The 20,077-nt window shown below is 46.2% G+C and overlaps 1 protein-coding gene across 1 annotated transcript in view; it reads right to left on the bottom strand.

The window, feature by feature from the left end:
• The window catches only part of LOC105894139 (meiosis 1 associated protein), a 34,655-nt gene extending 15,186 nt beyond the window's left edge, over positions 1–19,469 (bottom strand). The window contains 7 exon segments of the mRNA XM_042710511.1: positions 652–834; positions 13,413–13,429; positions 13,431–13,569; positions 13,572–13,599; positions 16,061–16,276; positions 16,826–17,091; positions 19,383–19,469. Coding sequence (XP_042566445.1) covers positions 652–834; positions 13,413–13,429; positions 13,431–13,569; positions 13,572–13,599; positions 16,061–16,276; positions 16,826–17,074 — 832 coding nt within the window. The 5' untranslated portion in view covers positions 17,075–17,091; positions 19,383–19,469.
• Positions 19,470–20,077: the final 608 nt, after the last annotated feature.

The raw sequence follows: 20,077 nt of genomic DNA on the forward strand, positions 1-20,077 counted from the left end.
TAACACCTAGAACAATGCATGTAAATTCACTCGCTAGGTTGTGACAAAAGCGAGTTCAACAGTAGCACAGAATGCCAGCCCAGCCCTTGTGTTTGTTCAGTCTAGTCTAGTATGTCTAATGTGAAAGGAGATGTTCAGATGCTTACTTCATCTCAAGACAAACAAGGGAGAACAGTGGTGTAACACTATTATAAATGAACCAAATGTTCTCCAGACGCAGTAGTGCATACATGGACATATCTGGAGAGGAGCAGGACATTCAATAGGGGGGACAAAAAGAGAGAGAGGTGAGGTAACCAGGAGGTAAACAGAATGACTGAGAGAGGGTGAGGCAGAGGAAACAGAGTGTATGTATGAGATACAAGAATAGATATACAGTATATATGTATGTATGTATACATGTATACATATATAGAAAGAGAGAATGAAAGAGAGATAGAATGAAAGAGAGAGAGAGAATGAAAGAGAGATAGAATGAAAGAGAGAGAGAGAATGAAAGAGAGATAGAATGAAAGAGAGAGAATGAAAGAGAGAGAGAATGAAAGAGAGATAGAATGAAAGAGAGAGAGAGAATGAAAAGAGGAAAAGGAGGAGAAGCAGAATGCATAAGTACAGATGAAAGGAGTAGATGGAGGAGGAGAGAGGCAGTACTGGAGTTGGGCTTGCGGGGGCCTCCGGGGGCGGAGCCGTGCTGCAGGAAGGGGGGCAGCAGCAGGTGCAGATGCTCCCGCTCCCCCGCCTGCTCGTGCAGCCACGCCTTCAGAACGCTCTCCAGGGCAACCACGCTGCTCTCCACCACCTGCAGGTCCACCTCAGTGCCCAGCATCATCCCCTCTGCAACAGAGAGAGAGATAGAGAGAGAGATAGAGAGAGGTGGGGGAATTCAAGTGGTGTGCTTAAAGTTATCTCATCTGAATTATGTATGTGGTTTATATTTCCCTACCTGTGCCCAGTGGTCTGGCAATTAAAGTTTGACATTTATCATGGGACAGCGATAGGGAAACTGGGGAGCAATTATGTAAATGTGGTGATGAGTAGATGGTACTAATGTCAGCTTCTGATAAAATGGATGTTATAAGCAAATGAATGGTATAACCAATCATAGTTCATTGATGAATGCTGCAGAATTTGTTGGACCAGTTTTTTTACTCTTAACTTAAACATTTCGCTGTAACCTGGAAGGCCACTAGAGGGAGTCACTGCTCCATCCCAGGGCTGACTTCCCATCTGACAGAACTAAGGCACAGTTTAAGTTTTAAAGTTTCCTTCAAAATTATAATATTCAGTGCTTTGTTAATAGAGGGCTATAGAGGTTAGTGGTATACTTTGAATGAGCAAGTGTTAAAATAGAGCTGAAGTTATCAAGAAAAACATGTATTTCCAGATCTCATAGCCAACTTCAGTGTCGCAATTCAGAGCTAGACCCTGGCCCATTGCCGAGACCATTGCTTTAACAAGCCAAGCAAAGGTTCTGTGTCAAAAGGCAAAAGGGTGAAACTGTCAGTTTAGTTTAGTTTTAGTTCCATATCCCTTGCAGGCCTCTTCTATGCAGCCAAGCACCCCAAAGGAGCCCATTTCATTTTCTTAAGCCTCCAGGATCCCATAACACAGGTGAGGCACCACACCAAGGTTAGGTCGACACCCTATGAGAGGACATCGAGAGTCATTCCTCCTGTCATGTTGTGTGTTACGCACACAAAGAGCCTGAGCGAGCTGTGAGACCTGGAGCGGCCTGAGCGAGTGTGTGTGTGTGTGTAACCCGCCGCCGCTGAGGGAGAGACGGGGAGATGGCAGCCTCCGCATCACCACATTAACCTTTCCCCGTGAATTATTTATCCACCTCTAGCAGGGCCTGCTGCAGTCTAGAGGGAGCGAGTGAGACAGGCTTTAATCGCTCAACCTCCTCTTCTCACACAGGGGAAAAAAAAAACGAGAGAGAAGGAGAGACAGAAGGAGAGAGAAAGAGCGGAGGGGAAGGGGAGAGAAGGAGACGGGCATACAGACAGGGAGGGAGGTAAAAGAGAGATTGAAAAGGAGGTAAAAAGAGAGAGAGAGGGATTGAAAAAGAGAGAGCGAGAGGATGCAGATGAAGAAAAACAAAGACAAAAGGAAGTTGGGAAATCGATCCCATCTGTGCCAATGAGTGTCAGGGGGAGGCTGGGAGATGGGTCAAAAGATACGGCTCGGACATGACGTGATCTGTAGCCGGGGCTTCTTCCAGATAATTGCTTTTCTTGGTCATTAGTGGCCCGGGGTCAGGCTAGCCTCCCCACAGCGGATCTGAAAGTCAAACGTGGGTGGCTGCTGGTGATTGTGTGCACTTGTGGATTAATATTGATGAGTACGAGCTGTTTGTGGCTCGTCTGCTACTATTAGATGTCTCATTGAGAAGTAAGTGTGGTTGGCTTTTTAAGTCTGCTTCCTTCAGCACACACTGCTCAATACCAGGGTACCATATGGGGTTGGAGCATCTAATTCACTCGCTAGGTTGTGACAAAAGCGAGTTCAATAGTAGCACAGAATGCCAGCCCAGCCCTTGTGTTTGTTCAGTCTAGTCTAGTATGTCTAATGTGAAAGGAGATGTTCAGATGCTTACTTCATCTCAAGACAAACAAGTGACAACAGTGGTGTAGGTACACACATGTTACGATACATTGGAACTCCAGTACAAGCAGTTCAGGTAATTGGGATTGCTTAAAAAAAGGGTGAAATCAATAAGTCCACTGATCAATGACAGAAAGGAAGGAAAGCATTCATTGACTAATGGATGCTCTATTTGTAACTGGGCACACGAGAAGGAAAATCAATAAGAGAGCAAATTTAAAGGAATCTGTTGAAGGGAATCGGATCTTTAACGGCCATGTAAGCCATTAGAAGTTCTTCATTCATTTATGTTATATCAGAATTTGGGATTCTATGACATGTACTGTATGACAGATGGTCTGTGTTACACACTGCATGAGTGCTAAGCCACTGCTAAGCGCTAGGTTTGGTGCTTCAGTACTTCAGATCCTCAGAACTATGACAATGTGTGCATAAGAGTTAAATTATCATCTGGGATTGATGCATTCACACTTGCTCAAGGGTTTATATAGGCCCGTAATAAACCCACTTTAACATCTTCTTGAAATCCACTGTGCTTTGCCTTTTCACACCCATCAAAAAAAGAAGAAAAAACCTCAAATGACTGTAAATGTCGCGCAGATGGCGTGAGCGAGGTAAGAGATCTGAGGCGAGAGCTGTGCAGGCTTAGGAGCCGACCGCACTGACAGACACACTCGCAGCCCCCGTATCGCCCGTCAGCACATACAGATTAAGTCCAATTATCATCCACCCTTCACTAAACCCCCACCCCACCCCACCCCTCCGCACCCTCAACCCTCATCATCCACTTCTTCCTCCTTCGCCCTGTCACAGTTAGTCATCATTGCCAAATCTATGAGAGAAAAAAAAACTAAAGATAATACTTCAGTTCTTCCCTTACATTAGCAGGAGATGACTAAGTGCTTAGGCTGAGACGGCCCAGGCTTCCGGGCATGGACTCCATGAACCTGTAGCACACAGCACTCCGCACACACTCTTTCTCTAATTCTTTTATCGTGATGAATCCCAGACCAGAAGTGTTTGCATCAGGTCCAACTTCCTCTGCTCAGGGATATCGAGACAGGACTGGGGAATATAACTTTGTGGTCATTAATAATGTGAATTCAGGTTCCTTTATCATTCGATAGCTTGCTGTAACTCAAAGAATTAGTCTGTTCTTGTGTGAAATTGAAGCTAGACAATCAGATGGTTTCTTATCCCTCAAGGTGAACAGAAAGGTTAAGATAAGCCAGATATCTTGACTGGTTTAACTAAAGAGCATTAGTTGAACTCCATGATTCCGGAAACCCATTAAATAGTATTCCATGGGAGCAGTGTCATCCATGAATGGACCTGTTATAGCACATTTGGGTAGATGGCACTCTCACACAATGCATGCTAGGGAGCTGGAGTTGGACACAGCCAGAGGCATTCGGATGCAAGAAGGGCCAATCGACAATTCCTGGGTCTATCATTCCTATCATTTCTTATATCTGGAACAAATCTCCAGCTGAGACGCGAGGGGAGATTGTAATCAGCGCTGATGGGACACTCTGCCGCTCTGTGTCTTACGTCCTGTCACGTGATGACTATGTGCTCTGAGGCTCGATGAGATGAGCGAAAATGGTCCTCCACCGACCACGGGTTCATTAGGGACTAACAACGCTTCGGGTCTCATCCTGATGGTGCCAGCAGATAGGGAAAAGCTTCCGGGAACGATGGTGTGCCTCGTGGGAAAGATGACTGAATGAACCGTGAGTGATTGGGTAGAGTGATTGGCAAAGATGATGGACCTTCTCCTTTCAAGAGACCATAATGGGGCTTGATGAGCTCCATGTACTTACAGAGCAGGAAGCACAGAGGCAAAACTGATTCCATTACCAGCAGAATGTTTTACGGGCCAGGCCAACTCAGAGCAGTTTTTAGCCTATGAGGCCTTTCCCATTGCTCAGGTGAACTTTGTGCAAACGTAGTCTAATCTAGACTAACCTAATCTATAATGACCTATTTCCAATGGAGAGAGCTGCATGATTCCTCAGTAAGGATCTGCCCTAATCTGTAGAAAGATGAAGAGAAAAGAGAAAACCTAATTCTGAATTTAATCTCAAAACCAGTTGCTATTATTATAGAGATAATCTTGACAACCAGCAAAAAATCCTATAAAAATGGATCTTTGGATGCATAGTCACAAGCCACGGTTCACCAGCATCTTCGCAGCACACAAAGCCATCTTTCTAAATTCTAAAGGTGTTGGTTCCACTAGGATACATGATGCCATGATGGTCGTCAGTGGTGGTGTCATTTCATTTTATGAGAGGCGGAGAAAGAGCGTGAGAGAGGATGCGGCGCAGAACGCTGTTTTGAAAAGCTCAGCGATATGAAGCGGTGCCAAGTGACGTCCACCTGGTCACACACCTGCCTCGGCTCTGCTCTGCTCACGTAAGATAATCTGACCTTTCCCTGTCCTCTGCTGGAGCAGGGGGGGGCTGTTTCCTGAACCACGGACCTGATGGGGCCCGTTCCCCCCATTGCCGGCTGGAAAAATAACGCAGGGGTTCTGGAACCTCTCAGTTTAATCAACCTTTATCATAGCCTGCCTAAACAATGGAAACATTCCCCAATACACAATAACACCAATTAGAATGTTCTCATTTTGGCAGGGTCTGAGGGGAAAAGAGGGTTGTGGTGCCTTGCTGCATGATTTGGGAAGATGACTGCCTGAAGGCATGCCAAAGCATGTGCCATATTCAACATCCAGCTGAATTGCACTCCAAAATAATGGTGTCGGATCAAACATGACGTCTGTGATGACTATCCAGCTATTTCCAGCACAAATCCTTTATCTTGTACCCAAAAAATTATCTCTGTATTAAAAGAAGAGAAGAGATGTGCTTTATTGGCTCTTTCGCACAGATTCTGGCTGGAAGTCGGAGGGAGAGAGAGCGACGGGAGAGGGAAGGGAGGGGAGAGGAAGAGATCCTCTTAAATCCCTCAAATAGCATAATCGGGCCCAAATCCTCCTGAGAAAATGCACACTGAGTGATGTGGAGAGTTTGCAAGGACCACCATGTCAGTCTCTTCTTTCAATCCCTTCCCTTCTCTCTCTATCTCTCTCTCTCCAACGTAACACACCCATCCATCATCTCTGATTTCAAAGAGGTGCTTTATCTCTACTGAGTAAGCCTATGTGCCGCTGAGAGACGGCTAGAGTAATATCTCCATTTAGAAAAAGGCCCTGCTTCCCACATACTTAAAATGGAGGATCTGTTTACCTTACCCTTAAGCCAAGAGATAATAGGAAACCAGACTGCAACAAAGCGACGATTTCCCTAAGCTTAAGCCTGCAGCGTGTCAGATGAATTTGGCTGAGGCTGCGCACACAAACACAAGCTCTGCCTGCTAAGAGCAATGCAGTGGACTAGGGCAAGGCCATTAATTACAAGTGAAGGCTAGCTGCTTTGTCCACCTCAGGGGTGATTGCACAAAGATAGGACAGTTCACTTGCAGAAAATTAGAGGACAGTCCTTCACCTAGCACATAAACACAGCATAGTTTACTGAGAAGAGAAGAGACAGCATTAACATAGCTGGCATGTTTCTGTAGGGGGGGGAAAAAGGCTTGGTTCATGAGTCAGCGAGCTAAACATGCCCATAATTGGCATGACGATTTCAGAATGCATCACCGGATATTCCTTTCATCTTCTGCTCCAGATTCAAAGCATTTTATGGGATGCTAAAAGTGGAGACATTGTGTCCTCTCTCAGATTGCTTTATCGTGATGAGTCATGTTTGGGTGATCAGTCATGGCCCCGGATGAAAGGCTTTTTATGGTGTCATTTCTGGTCGCTCAATTCTCCTTGAGGCAAGTGATGTTTTATGTTATTGTCCTCTGAAGCCTCTCGTGGTGCCGCTCTCGCTGAGCTGACACCAGCCCCATGCTGCACTTTCCCTTCTCATCCTCTCGCAAGTTTCACTCTTTTTCATTCTGTCAAGTTGCTTCCAACTCACCATCAGCCCATTCCATATTCTCTGCTTTTCGTTTTTTTTTGTTTTCTTTTGATTCAGTCAATCCCTGTCCCACTCTCCCTCGTTCTCTTTTTCCTCAATCCTCTATTTCGGCCTATCTCCAAATACTCCCCCTCTGTCCCTTCCCCAATTCCCCTCAAATGTTTCTAAATGCGGCTTAAAAGCTGCCACTGCCCCCTTTTCCTTCCCCAAAATCCGATTTAAATCGTCTCTTGATTCCACCCCAGGAGAGCAATTTGGGTAATTAATTTTTGGGCATGTGTAATTAGCGTAAGCCGTTGATATGCTGCAATGTAAGAAAAGCTTATGTTTTTTTGGTATAATTAACGCCCACCAAGCTGACCTGGCATCTCACAAGAAGGCATTACAGCACCTAGAGCTAACCCGCTCTAATCAAGGCCCATTACAGCACCTAGAGCTAACCCACTCTAATCAAGGCCCAAACAGTGCAAACGCAGTCTAATCTAGACTAACCTAATCTATAATGACCTATTTCCAATGGAGAGAGCTGCATGACGACGATTCCTCAGTAAGGATCTGCCCTAATCTGTAGAAAGATGAAGAGAAAAGATAAAACCAAATTCTGAATTTAATCTCAAAACCAGTTGCTATTATTCCAGAGATAATCTTGACGACCAGCAAAAAATCCTACATCATGAAGCAAAATCCTTCCCTCAACCCCCCCCCCCCCTTGCCTCCAATGAGTGAGAAAAAAATGCACTATCTCGGTACAAGAAACAATGTGCCTGATAAGGGCTAGTGCTTTAGAAACGATAGCATATCAAATGTATTTACCCATGTTGAACTTGGTAGGAATTCTCTTTTAAACTGAGGCTCAGAGAAGGGAGGGGCTGCGCTATCCTGAGTTGACCCCTACTGGAGCTGGAGACGCCAGACAGGGAGACCGACAGGCAGACAGACAGGCAGACGGAGAGACAGACAGGACTGCGGTGGAGCCCGCCATGCCTGTGTCTGCTAGAGTGATGGATGCTCCCTAGTCACAGGAGGCTCATAAGCGGCGAGGGCCAGGTGTTAGCGGAACACCGCTGAGAGGAAAACCGGCAGACAGGTGCCGTCTATCACCCTCCTGCGTGCGCTCTCGCTATATCCCCATGTGTTTAATACGACGGCAGCTTTGTCGAGAGGAGAGGAGTTAAACAACATCTGGTGAGAGGATGGAGGGGTGGGAAAAGTATACAGAGGACACGGGGGACTTCAACGTAACATAAACTATTTTTGTGTCATGTTTATGTCGTGTTTAGTCTGTAGGTTCCTGAGACCGTTCTAGGGCAAGTTAGTTTGTTGAACGTTGAATGTTTTACTGGGAAGGTATTTTGCTGAGGTCAATGGTCTGGGGATTGGAGCACATGTGAAACAGGTGGACGGACGATTTAGGCACATTTATACACAAGCACATGAAAATGGCACCGACACACACCTGCCTTTTCGATTTTCATATGGTTACTCATGTGCACCGACCATCACCTGTTTATGCAACAGCCTTCAACACAGGCACACAGACACTAGATACTGACTCTACTGCCAGCCTTTAACACAGGCACACAGACACTAGATACTGACTCTACTGCCAGCCTTCAACACAGGCACACAGACACTAGATACTGACTCTACTGCCAGCCTTTAACACAGGCACACAGACACTAGATACTGACTCTACTGCCAGCCTTAAACACAGACACACAGACACTAGATACTGACTCTACTGCCAGCCTTTAACACAGGCACACAGACACTAGATACTGACTCTACTGCCAGCCTTTCAACACAGGCACACAGACACTAGATACTGACTCTACTGCCAGCCTTCAACACAGGCACACAGACACTAGATACTGACTCTACTGCCAGCCTTCAACACAGGCACACAGACACTAGATACTGACTCTACTGCCAGCCTTCAACACAGACACACAGACACTAGATACTGACTCTACTGCCAGCCTTTAACACAGGCACACAGACACTAGATACTGACTCTACTGCCAGCCTTCAACACAGGCACACAGACACTAGATACTGACTCTACTGCCAGCCTTCAACACAGGCACACAGACACTAGATACTGACTCTACTGCCAGCCTTCAACACAGGCACACAGACACTAGATACTGACTCTACTGCCAGCCTTCAACACAGGCACACAGACACTAGATACTGACTCTACTGCCAGCCTTCAACACAGGCACACAGACACTAGATACTGACTCTACTGCCAGCCTTCAACACAGGCACACAGACACTAGATACTGACTCTGCTGCCAGCCTTCAACACAGGCACACAGACACTAGATACTGACTCTACTGCCAGCCTTCAACACAGGCACACAGACACTAGATACTGACTCTACTGCCAGCCTTCAACACAGGCACACAGACACTAGATACTGACTCTACTGCCAGCCTTCAACACAGGCACACAGACACTAGATACTGACTCTACTGCCAGCCTTCAACACAGGCACACAGACACTAGATACTGACTCTACTGCCAGCCTTTAACACAGGCACACAGACACTAGATACTGACTCTACTGCCAGCCTTCAACACAGGCACACAGACACTAGATACTGACTCTACTGCCAGCCTTTAACACAGGCACACAGACACTAGATACTGACTCTACTGCCAGCCTTTAACACAGGCACACAGACACTAGATACTGACTCTACTGCCAGCCTTCAACACAGGCACACAGACACTAGATACTGACTCTACTGCCAGCCTTCAACACAGGCACACAGACACTAGATACTGACTCTACTGCCAGCCTTCAACACAGGCACCACAGATACTGACTCTACTGCCAGCCTTCAACACAGACACCAGACACTAGATACTGACTCTACTGCCAGCCTTCAACACAGCACACAGACACTAGATACTGACTCTACTGCCAGCCTTCAACACAGGCACACAGACACTAGATACTGACTCTACTGCCAGCCTTCAACACAGCACACAGACACTAGATACTGACTCTACTGCCAGCCTTCAACACAGGCACACAGACACTAGATACTGACTCTGCTGCCAGCCTTCAACACAGGCACACAGACACTAGATACTGACTCTACTGCCAGCCTTTAACACAGGCACACAGACACTAGATACTGACTCTGCTGCCAGCCTTCAACACAGGCACACAGACACTAGATACTGACTCTCCTTCCAGCCTTTCAACACAGGCACACAGACACTAGATACTGACTCTACTGCCAGCCTTTAACACAGGCACACAGACACTAGATACTGACTCTGCTTCCAGCCTTCAACACAGGCACACAGACACTAGATACTGACTCTACTGCCAGCCTTCAACACAGGCACAAAGACACTAGATACTGACTCTCCTTCCAGCCTTTAACACAGGCACACAGACACTAGATACTGACTCTCCTTCCAGGTTTCCCCGCTTTTCCCTTCCTCTCCTTCCTTTTCCCTCGTTATTTTTCACTTCTTTTTTTACTCCTCCTGTGTCTGTATTTCTGATTTTATCCTCTGGCCTTTTCTATTTTCTCTGCTTTTTCTCTGCTTTTTCTCCTTCTTTTCCCTTCCCTCTCTGGTTCTCCCTGGCTTTAGGCCTCCACTATCTTCCTTTCTCACTCGGCCCTGACGGCTGGTGATATGTGGCCCACCGCTGCCAAACGCTCTCTTATTGAGCAGCCACTCCTCTAAGGCAGGCAGACATTATCGCCGCTCCCGCCTTTCACATCAGAGCGCTACCCAGGCCACCCGAAACCCCATCACCATGGTGATGCCGAGGGGGTTGGGGGGGGGTTAGGGGAGAGGCAACGTGGTGCGGGCGGTGACTCGCCACCCTCCCAAAACCAGCACCCTAAATCTGCCACCTCAAAGAAGAGAGGCACGGCCGCAGAGGCGATGGGGGAGATTAATACAGGGGAGATAGGAGCGAGACAGAGGGACGTCTAGACTGCCAGGCCAAACACTTTTCACCACATCACAAGAGGTGAAAATCACAAGACACCACACATGGACATGCCACTTTACTTGGCTAGGAAAACCAACACCAACAACCGAATGCAACAGGACCATGTTTATGTCACTGTTCTCATGGGCATAATATAAATACACTTCATGGTGGTACCTAGCCATAACACACTGGGTTATGTTACATATATGCATGCATTCATGCATTACATACATGCACTCTGCTTGAGGACCTGCAAAAGGGCATTCGTGTGAAATGTCCTGGGTTTTGTGTACCGAATTGAAACCTTTACATTTCCTAGATAGATACATGAATACACATGTATCAATGACTGACAATGATGCATAGGCAATCACATCCGTGGTGCATCACACCTATTCCGTGCATTCATAATGACTGATCTATTTAAATTACAGCACAGTATGCGAGAGGGTGAAAGGTCACCTGGTCTAATTAATCAGGAATCATCTAAATTTAGGCTGAGCTCAGGCATACAGTATGCATCTAGCTCTAATGCCATGCTAATGTAAGCATTTGGGATGAGCCATGCAACCCAAACTCCGTCGCCTCCAGGGGGTAACAATGCAGCAAGACTCTAGAATCCACAATACTGGTGGCACTAATCTCAGGTAGGAAGGAACACATGTGGCTGCATCATAATGACCAGCACCCCCCCCCATCATTGTGCTGATGTGACACTGAGATGCAGAGATGCATGTCACAAATCCTAGGAATGCACTTCTCAGTACAAGAGGCTTTCTAGTAAAAACAGGATGTAGGTCAGGGTGTTGCCTTGGCAGACAATGCAAAAGTGCCTTAGATAAACACCTGCAAATGTACTTTGTCTGTGTGTGTGTGTGTTTGTGTGTGTGTATGTATGTGAATTCATACATGAGAGTGTGTGTGTTTCTGTGTGTATGTCTGCATGCACAGATTATACTGTATGTACTCATGACTTTATGTATATATGTGTATCTATTTGTCTGCATGTTGTGGAGTCTGAATGTGAAAGTGTGCATATGTCCGGCCGTCTGGAGGTGTCCAGTAAGACCTCAGGGACTCCCGACTCTGGGCTCGTCTCCAGGGGCGAGCCCGGCCTGTACTTAAGAGCCTGGCAGCCTTGGCCCCCGCCAAATGAGAGAACCCGGTCCGCCGAGCACACGGCACAGTAGGACACCCGTCGGGGAGACAGATGAGCTGTCTGGCTGACTCGAGCACAGACCACTGAGAGACCTTTCCATTTAAAAGAAAAAAATCACTGGGCTTATGCAACTGCCCTTTTCCACAAAAGGCTATGTGGTAAAAAAGTCCAGCACGATTCGACCCACACTGCTCGAATGGTTTTCTGTGGTTGTGGCGCTGTGATGGTTTGAGTACGAGACACACTATGAGGATCTACTTTTTGATTACTTTGGCTGTGACGCAATATCAATTTTGCAGCCATCAAAAGGTTATGGGTTCGTCTTAAGTTCGTGAGAAAGATGATTGAGACACAAGAAAGAGAGGGGAGACAGAAAGAGAGTGTTCCTTAGTTCCATAGTTGGCCCTCGGAGAAGCAAGTGTTGCCACGGCTGACCTTAAACACTCCCAGTGCTAAAGTAAATAAATGATGAGAAAGGAGGAAAAGTATCCCAAGAATTCTTAAGTGTCAGCAAGGCGTCAGGAGAAAACGCTCATATTTCCAGGCCCAACCCCTCTCACCCACCCGACATCATTAACATTCCTCTAACTCCTCAATGAGCGCTGACACAGGGAAAAACCCGTCAAGAGTGGGAGTGTGTGGTGCTATACTCCTCATCCAGGTTTGATAGTGGAGCTCTCCAGGGTTTATGTCATGGCACTACTTCTTAATAGCATCCCTGTTTATGTATGTTTGTGTGTGTGTGTGTGTGTATGTGCACGTGTGTGTGTGTGTGTGTATATGTGTGTGTGTGTGTGTGTGTGCGCATTGTAGCATTTTACAGTTTGCTTTGTGTCATGCTTATGTGCCGACTCTTCTGAACCTCTTTCCCACATGCCTCCTTTTGATTACAAAAATCCCTACACAGCGCGAGGTTAGTATGGTGTGGTGCTAAATTACTATGCTGGTAGACGGCTTAGGGCTGAAGACTTTATTTTTGCTTACATTTTCTAAGGCAGGTCCTGCTTTCTAGAACTAAAAGCACCTCTACTTTTTTTTTTTTTTTTGACCCAGGGGCTAAGTCGCGGAAACGGCACACCGCACTTCAACTTTAATTAACGTAATTACATAAGTGCTTTCATTTAAATTTAATTAGACCTTAAAACAGGCAGCGGGCTTGAGAGCGAGCTGTTGTCACCTCCCTTCTCATCCACACACTCACTGTGTGATTCTCAGACTGCTCTCCCTCCAGGCCGGTGCTCAGGGGTTTCTGGAGGTGTTTATAGGCCCTCGCAGCCACATCGGGTAGAACGGGGAGGTGCTGGGCAGCGGAATGCGCCCATGTGAGACGTGGCTGGGTCTACAAACTAAGCAACATACCTCCAAATAATCCAGCATGTGTGTGTGTGCGTGTGTATGTTTGTTTGTGTGTGTGTGTGTGTGTGTGTGTGTGTGTGTGCGTGTGCGTGTGCGTGCGTGTGTGTGTGCTTGCAAATCTAGCAGTTGACTTGATAAAATATACTGCTTTGTGGTCTCTCAAGATTGAGTCAATATCTCATGAAAAACCTACATCAGCCACAAACAACACCGCAACACACACACACACACGCCTATCATTGTCATGTAGATGGCCTGATAAAAAAAGACTTATTAAAGACAGCAGAAACATAAGACAGGAACATTAGAGAGGTGCCGCCCCTGGCTGGTCCCTACCCTCTGAGTCGTTGAGGTCTTCAGGCGAGGAGGCGTCGGGGCTCCAGCTGTGCTCCCCGGGTCAGCTGCTGCTGGGTGGAGATCTGAACCACCAGGAGGCGCCGCAGGTCGCTCAGGTCCGAGTCCTTAAGCCCCGCCTCCAACTCCCGGACAACGCCCGGCCCGGCTGACTGGTCATCACAGTCACCTGGGAAATGCCAGCCATGGATGGTGAGCCGCCTCATTTTGACATTAGTCTGTGAGAGCTTCACTATCACTTAGCCAGTGAGGGCATCTGTAAACACTAACAGTACAATGGAGGGAGATATTGTAAAAGAAAAGTATGCTCACTCCTTTTCGACTAATGGCCTTTGGGCTACCGGGTCATGCGAACTTCAGGTCATGACCTTTGAGGTTGGGTGGCCAATTCGTTTCTTGCACGATAAAGTTAGAATTTCACCTCAAGCGATTTAGCCTTTCACAACATACACAGCTGAGGACACAGCTATTTAAACAGTTGATCACTTTACTAATAGTTTCATAGCTACAGTATCAGAGTTCCTGCTCTGTGTGTCTTCTCATCCGGTCCAGTTTCGGTCCTATCTCTTCATTCTCCTAAATCGTGATACGTGTGGTATGTGCTACGATCTATTACATTGTCCCCAAATCTGAATCCAAGGTTTCATGGGCATGGAGAAATAAGATGGTGCATTACTGTCAACATTTGAATTCTAAATGTGCACAGACACAACCACGGTTGCATGACAAGATTTTCCTGTCTTACACTTGACCTTTGGCGGTAAAACTAAACTGAACTGAGCAGCAGGCCTTCGGGCAGACACCGTGCTGTCAGTCAGCCAGCCAGCAATTACACCCTTTTTACAGCAACTCAGCGGTGGAGCCTGACATCAGCAGTGCCTGTCAAGATTTCCTTCCCCTAAGGGCACACAAGCTAATAAATAAACACGTCATTGCAAGTCGTTCATTAAAACCACTAAACCGTAATGCTTTATAATGGTTCCCTAGGAAATAAGGACATAAAAAAAAACATGGATGACATCTGGTACAAGGTGAATCAATCAACACCAGACAGTGTGTAAGAGGACAGACAAGAACCTCTCCCTAACGATGAGACACAACCAGCCTGCATCACACCATTCCCCTCCTGACTGTTACTACGCCCCGGGGGCCGCAACAGTGGATCCAGCCCCTTACACCGTCTCCTCCGCCCAGCTACCTCCGTCAGCGGGCCCCTGCTCCCCACCCGACCGCCCGACGTGTTTCATATCAGCAGGTCTATCACGCTCAAATAGCCACATGCCGCCTATTAATCCCAGTCTTATGACCGGCCGTGATGAAAGCGGAGGGGATTGCCCATAAATCGCACTTTTCATGTACAAACACGCCACAGCGTAGAGCCCTGCAACTTGGCTGGCATACAGAGAAGAGAAAAAAAGCCAATCCCCCCCTCTGTTACCATTAGAGGAGATCACAGTCCCCAACAGCTCTCTTGTAAATGAGCAGAGACAGTGGTTTCAAATGCACCTATAATCCCATTAAGGCCAAAGCAGAAGAGTCGGAGCAATGTGATTACATCTGATTATGGGCTCCTCTTGCTGAGAGAAAAAGAATGGCATTCTTCTTTTTTCTCCTTTAATGGGACCTGCTGTGAAGCAAATTGTCCCAGTGGGCCATGTGGCTACTGTCAGCCTCAGCGTGTCTCTTTCAGCATCTTACCGGAGGCTAGGAGCCCCTCAGCATCCGCACGCAGGGAGATGGGAATGTGAATATCAGTGCCAGTCCTGGGTTTCGTATGCCACAGACAGGTGTGTGTGTGTGTGTGTGTGTGTGTGCATGTGTACAGTTGACGGTAGACTACACACTGGTTGCGTGGGCGTGTGATGAACATAGAAACTAACATGTAGGATGTAGACATGTATCTAAGAGGAGTCTTCCAAATAAATCAATGGAGTTTATGCTATAAATAGACCTGGTGGCTTAGGAATCTGGACGTGGAGCTTGTTTTCAGCAATGGAAACAAAACATTCAGTGAAGTCATGGATACTAACCCACACATACTATTTCGACTATTAAGGCTCGGGCCATTGAGCAGAGAACATCAGAATGCGGTATGAGACTTAATATTGTCTTGTTATAGTGACACGTCTCAGATAAAGATGAATCCCCTCATTCTGGAGGAATGTGAGCACATCCATCTGCACAACCATGGTCATCCGTCTAGAAACATTACCACTTTTCTACTTCCACTCCACAGAGAAGCCGATACTAAATGATACAGGACAAACAAACGCAAAGTCAGTCGGTAATGAAAGTAGCACTTAAGTCGACATAACTAAACAAACGCCTCAGTTTCCCCTTGGGGACAGAATATCTTGGCAACACAACGCACTGCAGCACAGCATATACAAACAAATAATTTTGAAATGTTTCTATATTAACATTTTTTTAATGAATTAAAATTAATCTCAGCTGAGACAGAAAGTGCTTGGCAGGCGCCAGTCTGCGTGATAATCTCATACGTGTGATTTACAGAATATAAACTCCAAATCCTCCAACACCTCAGCTCTGGGCCAGACCCTGACACTGTGTGGGGAGCCAAGCTGCTTAAAGTGTCAATGAGACGGTGGGGTGATGGTTGAGGATCTCACCTCCACTGAGCTGCTGCTTATGTTGCTGTTGCTGCTGCTGCTGCCTCCGACGCTCCCCACGTGGGCGTGGTGACTGCTGTACTGCTTGTACTGCTGCAGGCTGTCCAGGATGGTCTGCCTGAGGAGGGTCCCCCGGGGGCGCACGCACCCCTCCCCTGGCTGCGAGCGCAGCTCCTCCACACACAGGTGGAGGCGCACCAGGTTCCCCTTCACCTGCTGTGAGTGAGGGGGGTTAGGGAGAGGAGGAGAGGGATAGAAGAGGAGATCCATGGGTTGGTTAATTTGGTCGCGAGAGAGCTAGCAGGGGGAAGAGAAGCGTGGCTCGGTTTGGCTTGAATGGCTCCCAACTATCTACACCACAAACCACTGTGGACCAGACACCGTTGCATGCATTGCAAGTGTCTGGGTCTGACCTCCTTTTCGTGAACTTGGGATTCCATCCCTCCAAATTCCAATGCTGCGATGTAATACTGTAGCTCATTTACTTAGTTTGGGAATGATATGTCCAACATGTATTAGTCATTGTACAAAGACTGATGGGAAAAAATGTGGGTTGACATGATATTAGTGATATTGAACCACAGACATACACACACAACACACAGACACACGCGTGACTATACACACACACACACACACACACACACACACACACACACACACACACACACACACACACACACACACACACACACACACACACACACACACACACACACACACACACACACACACACACACACACACACACACACACACACACACCACAAAAGGCAGAAGGCACTCCTGCTGGACATTGACTGCGTAGACGCTGAGCAGAGGCAGGCGGCTGGGCCCCTCCAGGCTGCTGGCCAGCGTCAGGAAGTTGTCGAGGGCTTTGCACAAAACAGAGCCCGTCTTCGACCACCAGGGCGGCGAGGTGTCCACTATCAGCACACGGGGCGGCTGCCGGGAGAACGCACTGGGGTGGCAGGCGGGCATGGGAGAGGGGCCGAGTCTGTTTCTCGCACTCATTGTTCTGTGAAGATCTACTGAACACATAAATCAAAGAGGTATCGCCCATTACATCACAGTGTATGATTACAACTGAATGGTTCGTACTAAAGGACACTAAACAATAACATAGTTGTGTGTAATGAAAATAAAAATAAACCTCAACTGGTCCCTTGTGACATGGGCTAACTGTTGTACATGACTCTACATTGCTTAATTGCATTTAATGCCCCGTTAAAATAAGATCATTTCGATTTGTACATGATGCTAAACATAGCCTGGTGATTTCCAGGGAGTGAGATGGTGCCTCATTAATGTAATAACTGGCGTGGGGGGGGGGGGGGGGGGTCCATGAAACAGACAAGTTACAATTTCAAACATGGAAAAAAAAAAATCCCTTTTCAACACAGAGCCCGACCCTGAGAGTCACCCCATGCTTGACTTCAAAAGGAATAAAGTCAGCAGTGAGGCATCATGCATCACAGAAACTCTCTGAAATCAGCACCTGCCTCTTCACCCTGATTAAACAATGAGTACAACGAAGGTGGGAATGTCTAGTGTTGCAATCCTGGGCAAGATAATGGTGGTCATACAGGAAGTGTACACAGCCACACACGTTTTTTTTTCTACCAGCTTAATATTCCAAAAAATATGTAAAATCCTGACCTTCATGTGCTCAATATGATTACCTTAGGTGCTTGCCCAGAGTGTAGTCCTTTTTTGTCTTGCTTCAGCTCAAGTTGTGAGGCTATTTTATGTAGCAATTTTTAGGCCTCTGTCATGATTTAATTAGGCTATACATTCTTTAACTAAAGCCATGCCCACAAAATGATTAAGCAATTAACAAACCTTATCCACAACATCTCACAATTTAAAAAAAAAGCATGCGCATTGCCCTGGTTCCCAAACTTTTCATGGCAGGTCCCCCTTTGACAATGCCCATTGCTTGACTTCAAAAGGAATAAAGTCAGCAGTGAGACATAATGCATCACAGAAACTCTCTGAAATCAACACCTGCCTCTGCGCCCTGATTAAACAATGCGTACAACGAAGGTGGAAATGTCTAGTGTTGCAATCCTGGCCAAGATAATGGTTGTCATACAGTACAGGAAGTGAAGTCACAATGCTGATCAGGCAGTCACATCCACCCACACCTGTCTGACTCAGAGATGAATGCAGCCATGAGGAAGACAACTGAGGTAAAAAGAGGAACACAGAATATATAATAGGGAAGATGATTTTTGGGGGAAGAACCGAAATAACCCATTGAGTTCACATACGGCGGTCATAGAGACCAACAAAGAGTGAGATTGTTCAGTCACATCAAGGCATGTTGCAGAGATTGGCAGGGGAGCTGTTTAAATGGGGCCGGGACTTCCAGCAATCTAATTCGCTCATCAATAGTATCCCACTTCACAAGAGGCTCCTTTCAGTGAGCTGATGTCCCGAAGCCTTCTGTGCCTCCAGCCTCACCCTCTGTTTTCAACGAGGCGCCAGTGACAAAAGGGGACATTGTGTCTTTGAAAAACAGCCTGCTGCCTCTCTGAGATGGTCATTAGATGAGCAAGCGCACTGATGAAAAAAGCCAAGGGCTTTGGATAATGGAGCAGACTTAATAGAGCAGCTGCCCTCTAATTTAATTTCTGTATTTTAATTTCCTGTCTCTGATACTCAAAAGTTTGAGATATGTTATTGGTATACTACTGGCATGGCGTATCAAATTCCATAAATGATCAGAATGATGACATCTAACGTTAGGGGTGGGGGTGGTCTACCCAACACTCACTGTGCATTCAACACAAGTAACTATCAACAGACATTACAGGACGATAAGGACTTTGCTATCAAGCTACATGAAGTACAGTTAGCTATTATTTGGATCCACAGATTCAAGAAACTACATTAGTCACTTATTCGGTTTAGAACGGAGAAATAACTCAGCTAGGAGAGGTTAGCTAGCTTCTTGTGTCAGGTAATAAATTCCCTATAGCATAATGTAACTATAAATGACAAAGTTTTACTGATTTTATATACTGTAGTGTTATTATTTGGGATTTGTGATGTTGTTACCTCCAACACAATCTTGACGAACACAACTCGAAAATAGGGAAGCTAGCTATCAGTGATGTTAGCTTTCGATTATCAGTGGTAGAGTAACTAGCTCTTCACTCTCGAACTTTCCTAAGGACATGATTTACCTTTCCGCCTGACACATATGAGCAGTTTGACAACTACAATCACTGTTGTGAATACTGTTAACATCAACAAATCATTAACATGTGCTGCAACTATTCTTTTAAGAATCCACTCATCTCTTACTCATACTTACACGTTGTTAGCCGTCACCTTTAACGCGTTTGACACTTTATAGCACGTGCATAAATCTCTGAAACTCATAGCTAGCTACGTAATCATGTTAATGCGATTTACAATGGTGGAGTGGAACCTGCAAAGTTTCAGGTATGGCACTGTTTTCTGTTATGGAAGATATTTTGTCTAGAGCAGAGTATCCTACATGCACAAGTTTTGCGCTTGCAAAAAACAGCAACTGAAATATGTTGTATGGGATAAAGGCTTTATGCTAACACCCATGATTGTCAGAACTTTTATTTTGTACCCTTGTGTCATTTTTTATTTGGCGGTGTTCTGGGCCTTGAACTTTCCAGACCATGGACTGGTCGCAGATTAGAGGGCCACAGCCACAGACGTTTTTTTTTCTACAAGCTTAATATTCCAAAAATATGTGAAATCCTGACCTTCATGTGCTCCATTTGATTACCTTAGGCGCTTGCCCGGAGTGTAGTCCCTTTTTTGTCTTGCTTCAGCTCAAGTTGTGAGACTATTTTATGTAGCAATTTTTAGGCCTATGCCATGATTTAATTAGGCTATACATTCTTTAACTATAGCCATGCCCAAAAAATGAACAAACCTAAGCCACGACATCTCACACATTTTAAGAAAGCATGCACATTGCCCTGGTTCCCAAACTTTTCATGACAGGTCCCCCTTTGCCCATTCACTTTT

Source organism: Clupea harengus, chromosome 18 (assembly GCF_900700415.2).
Source record: "Clupea harengus chromosome 18, Ch_v2.0.2, whole genome shotgun sequence".
Classification (NCBI taxonomy): domain Eukaryota; kingdom Metazoa; phylum Chordata; class Actinopteri; order Clupeiformes; family Clupeidae; genus Clupea; species Clupea harengus.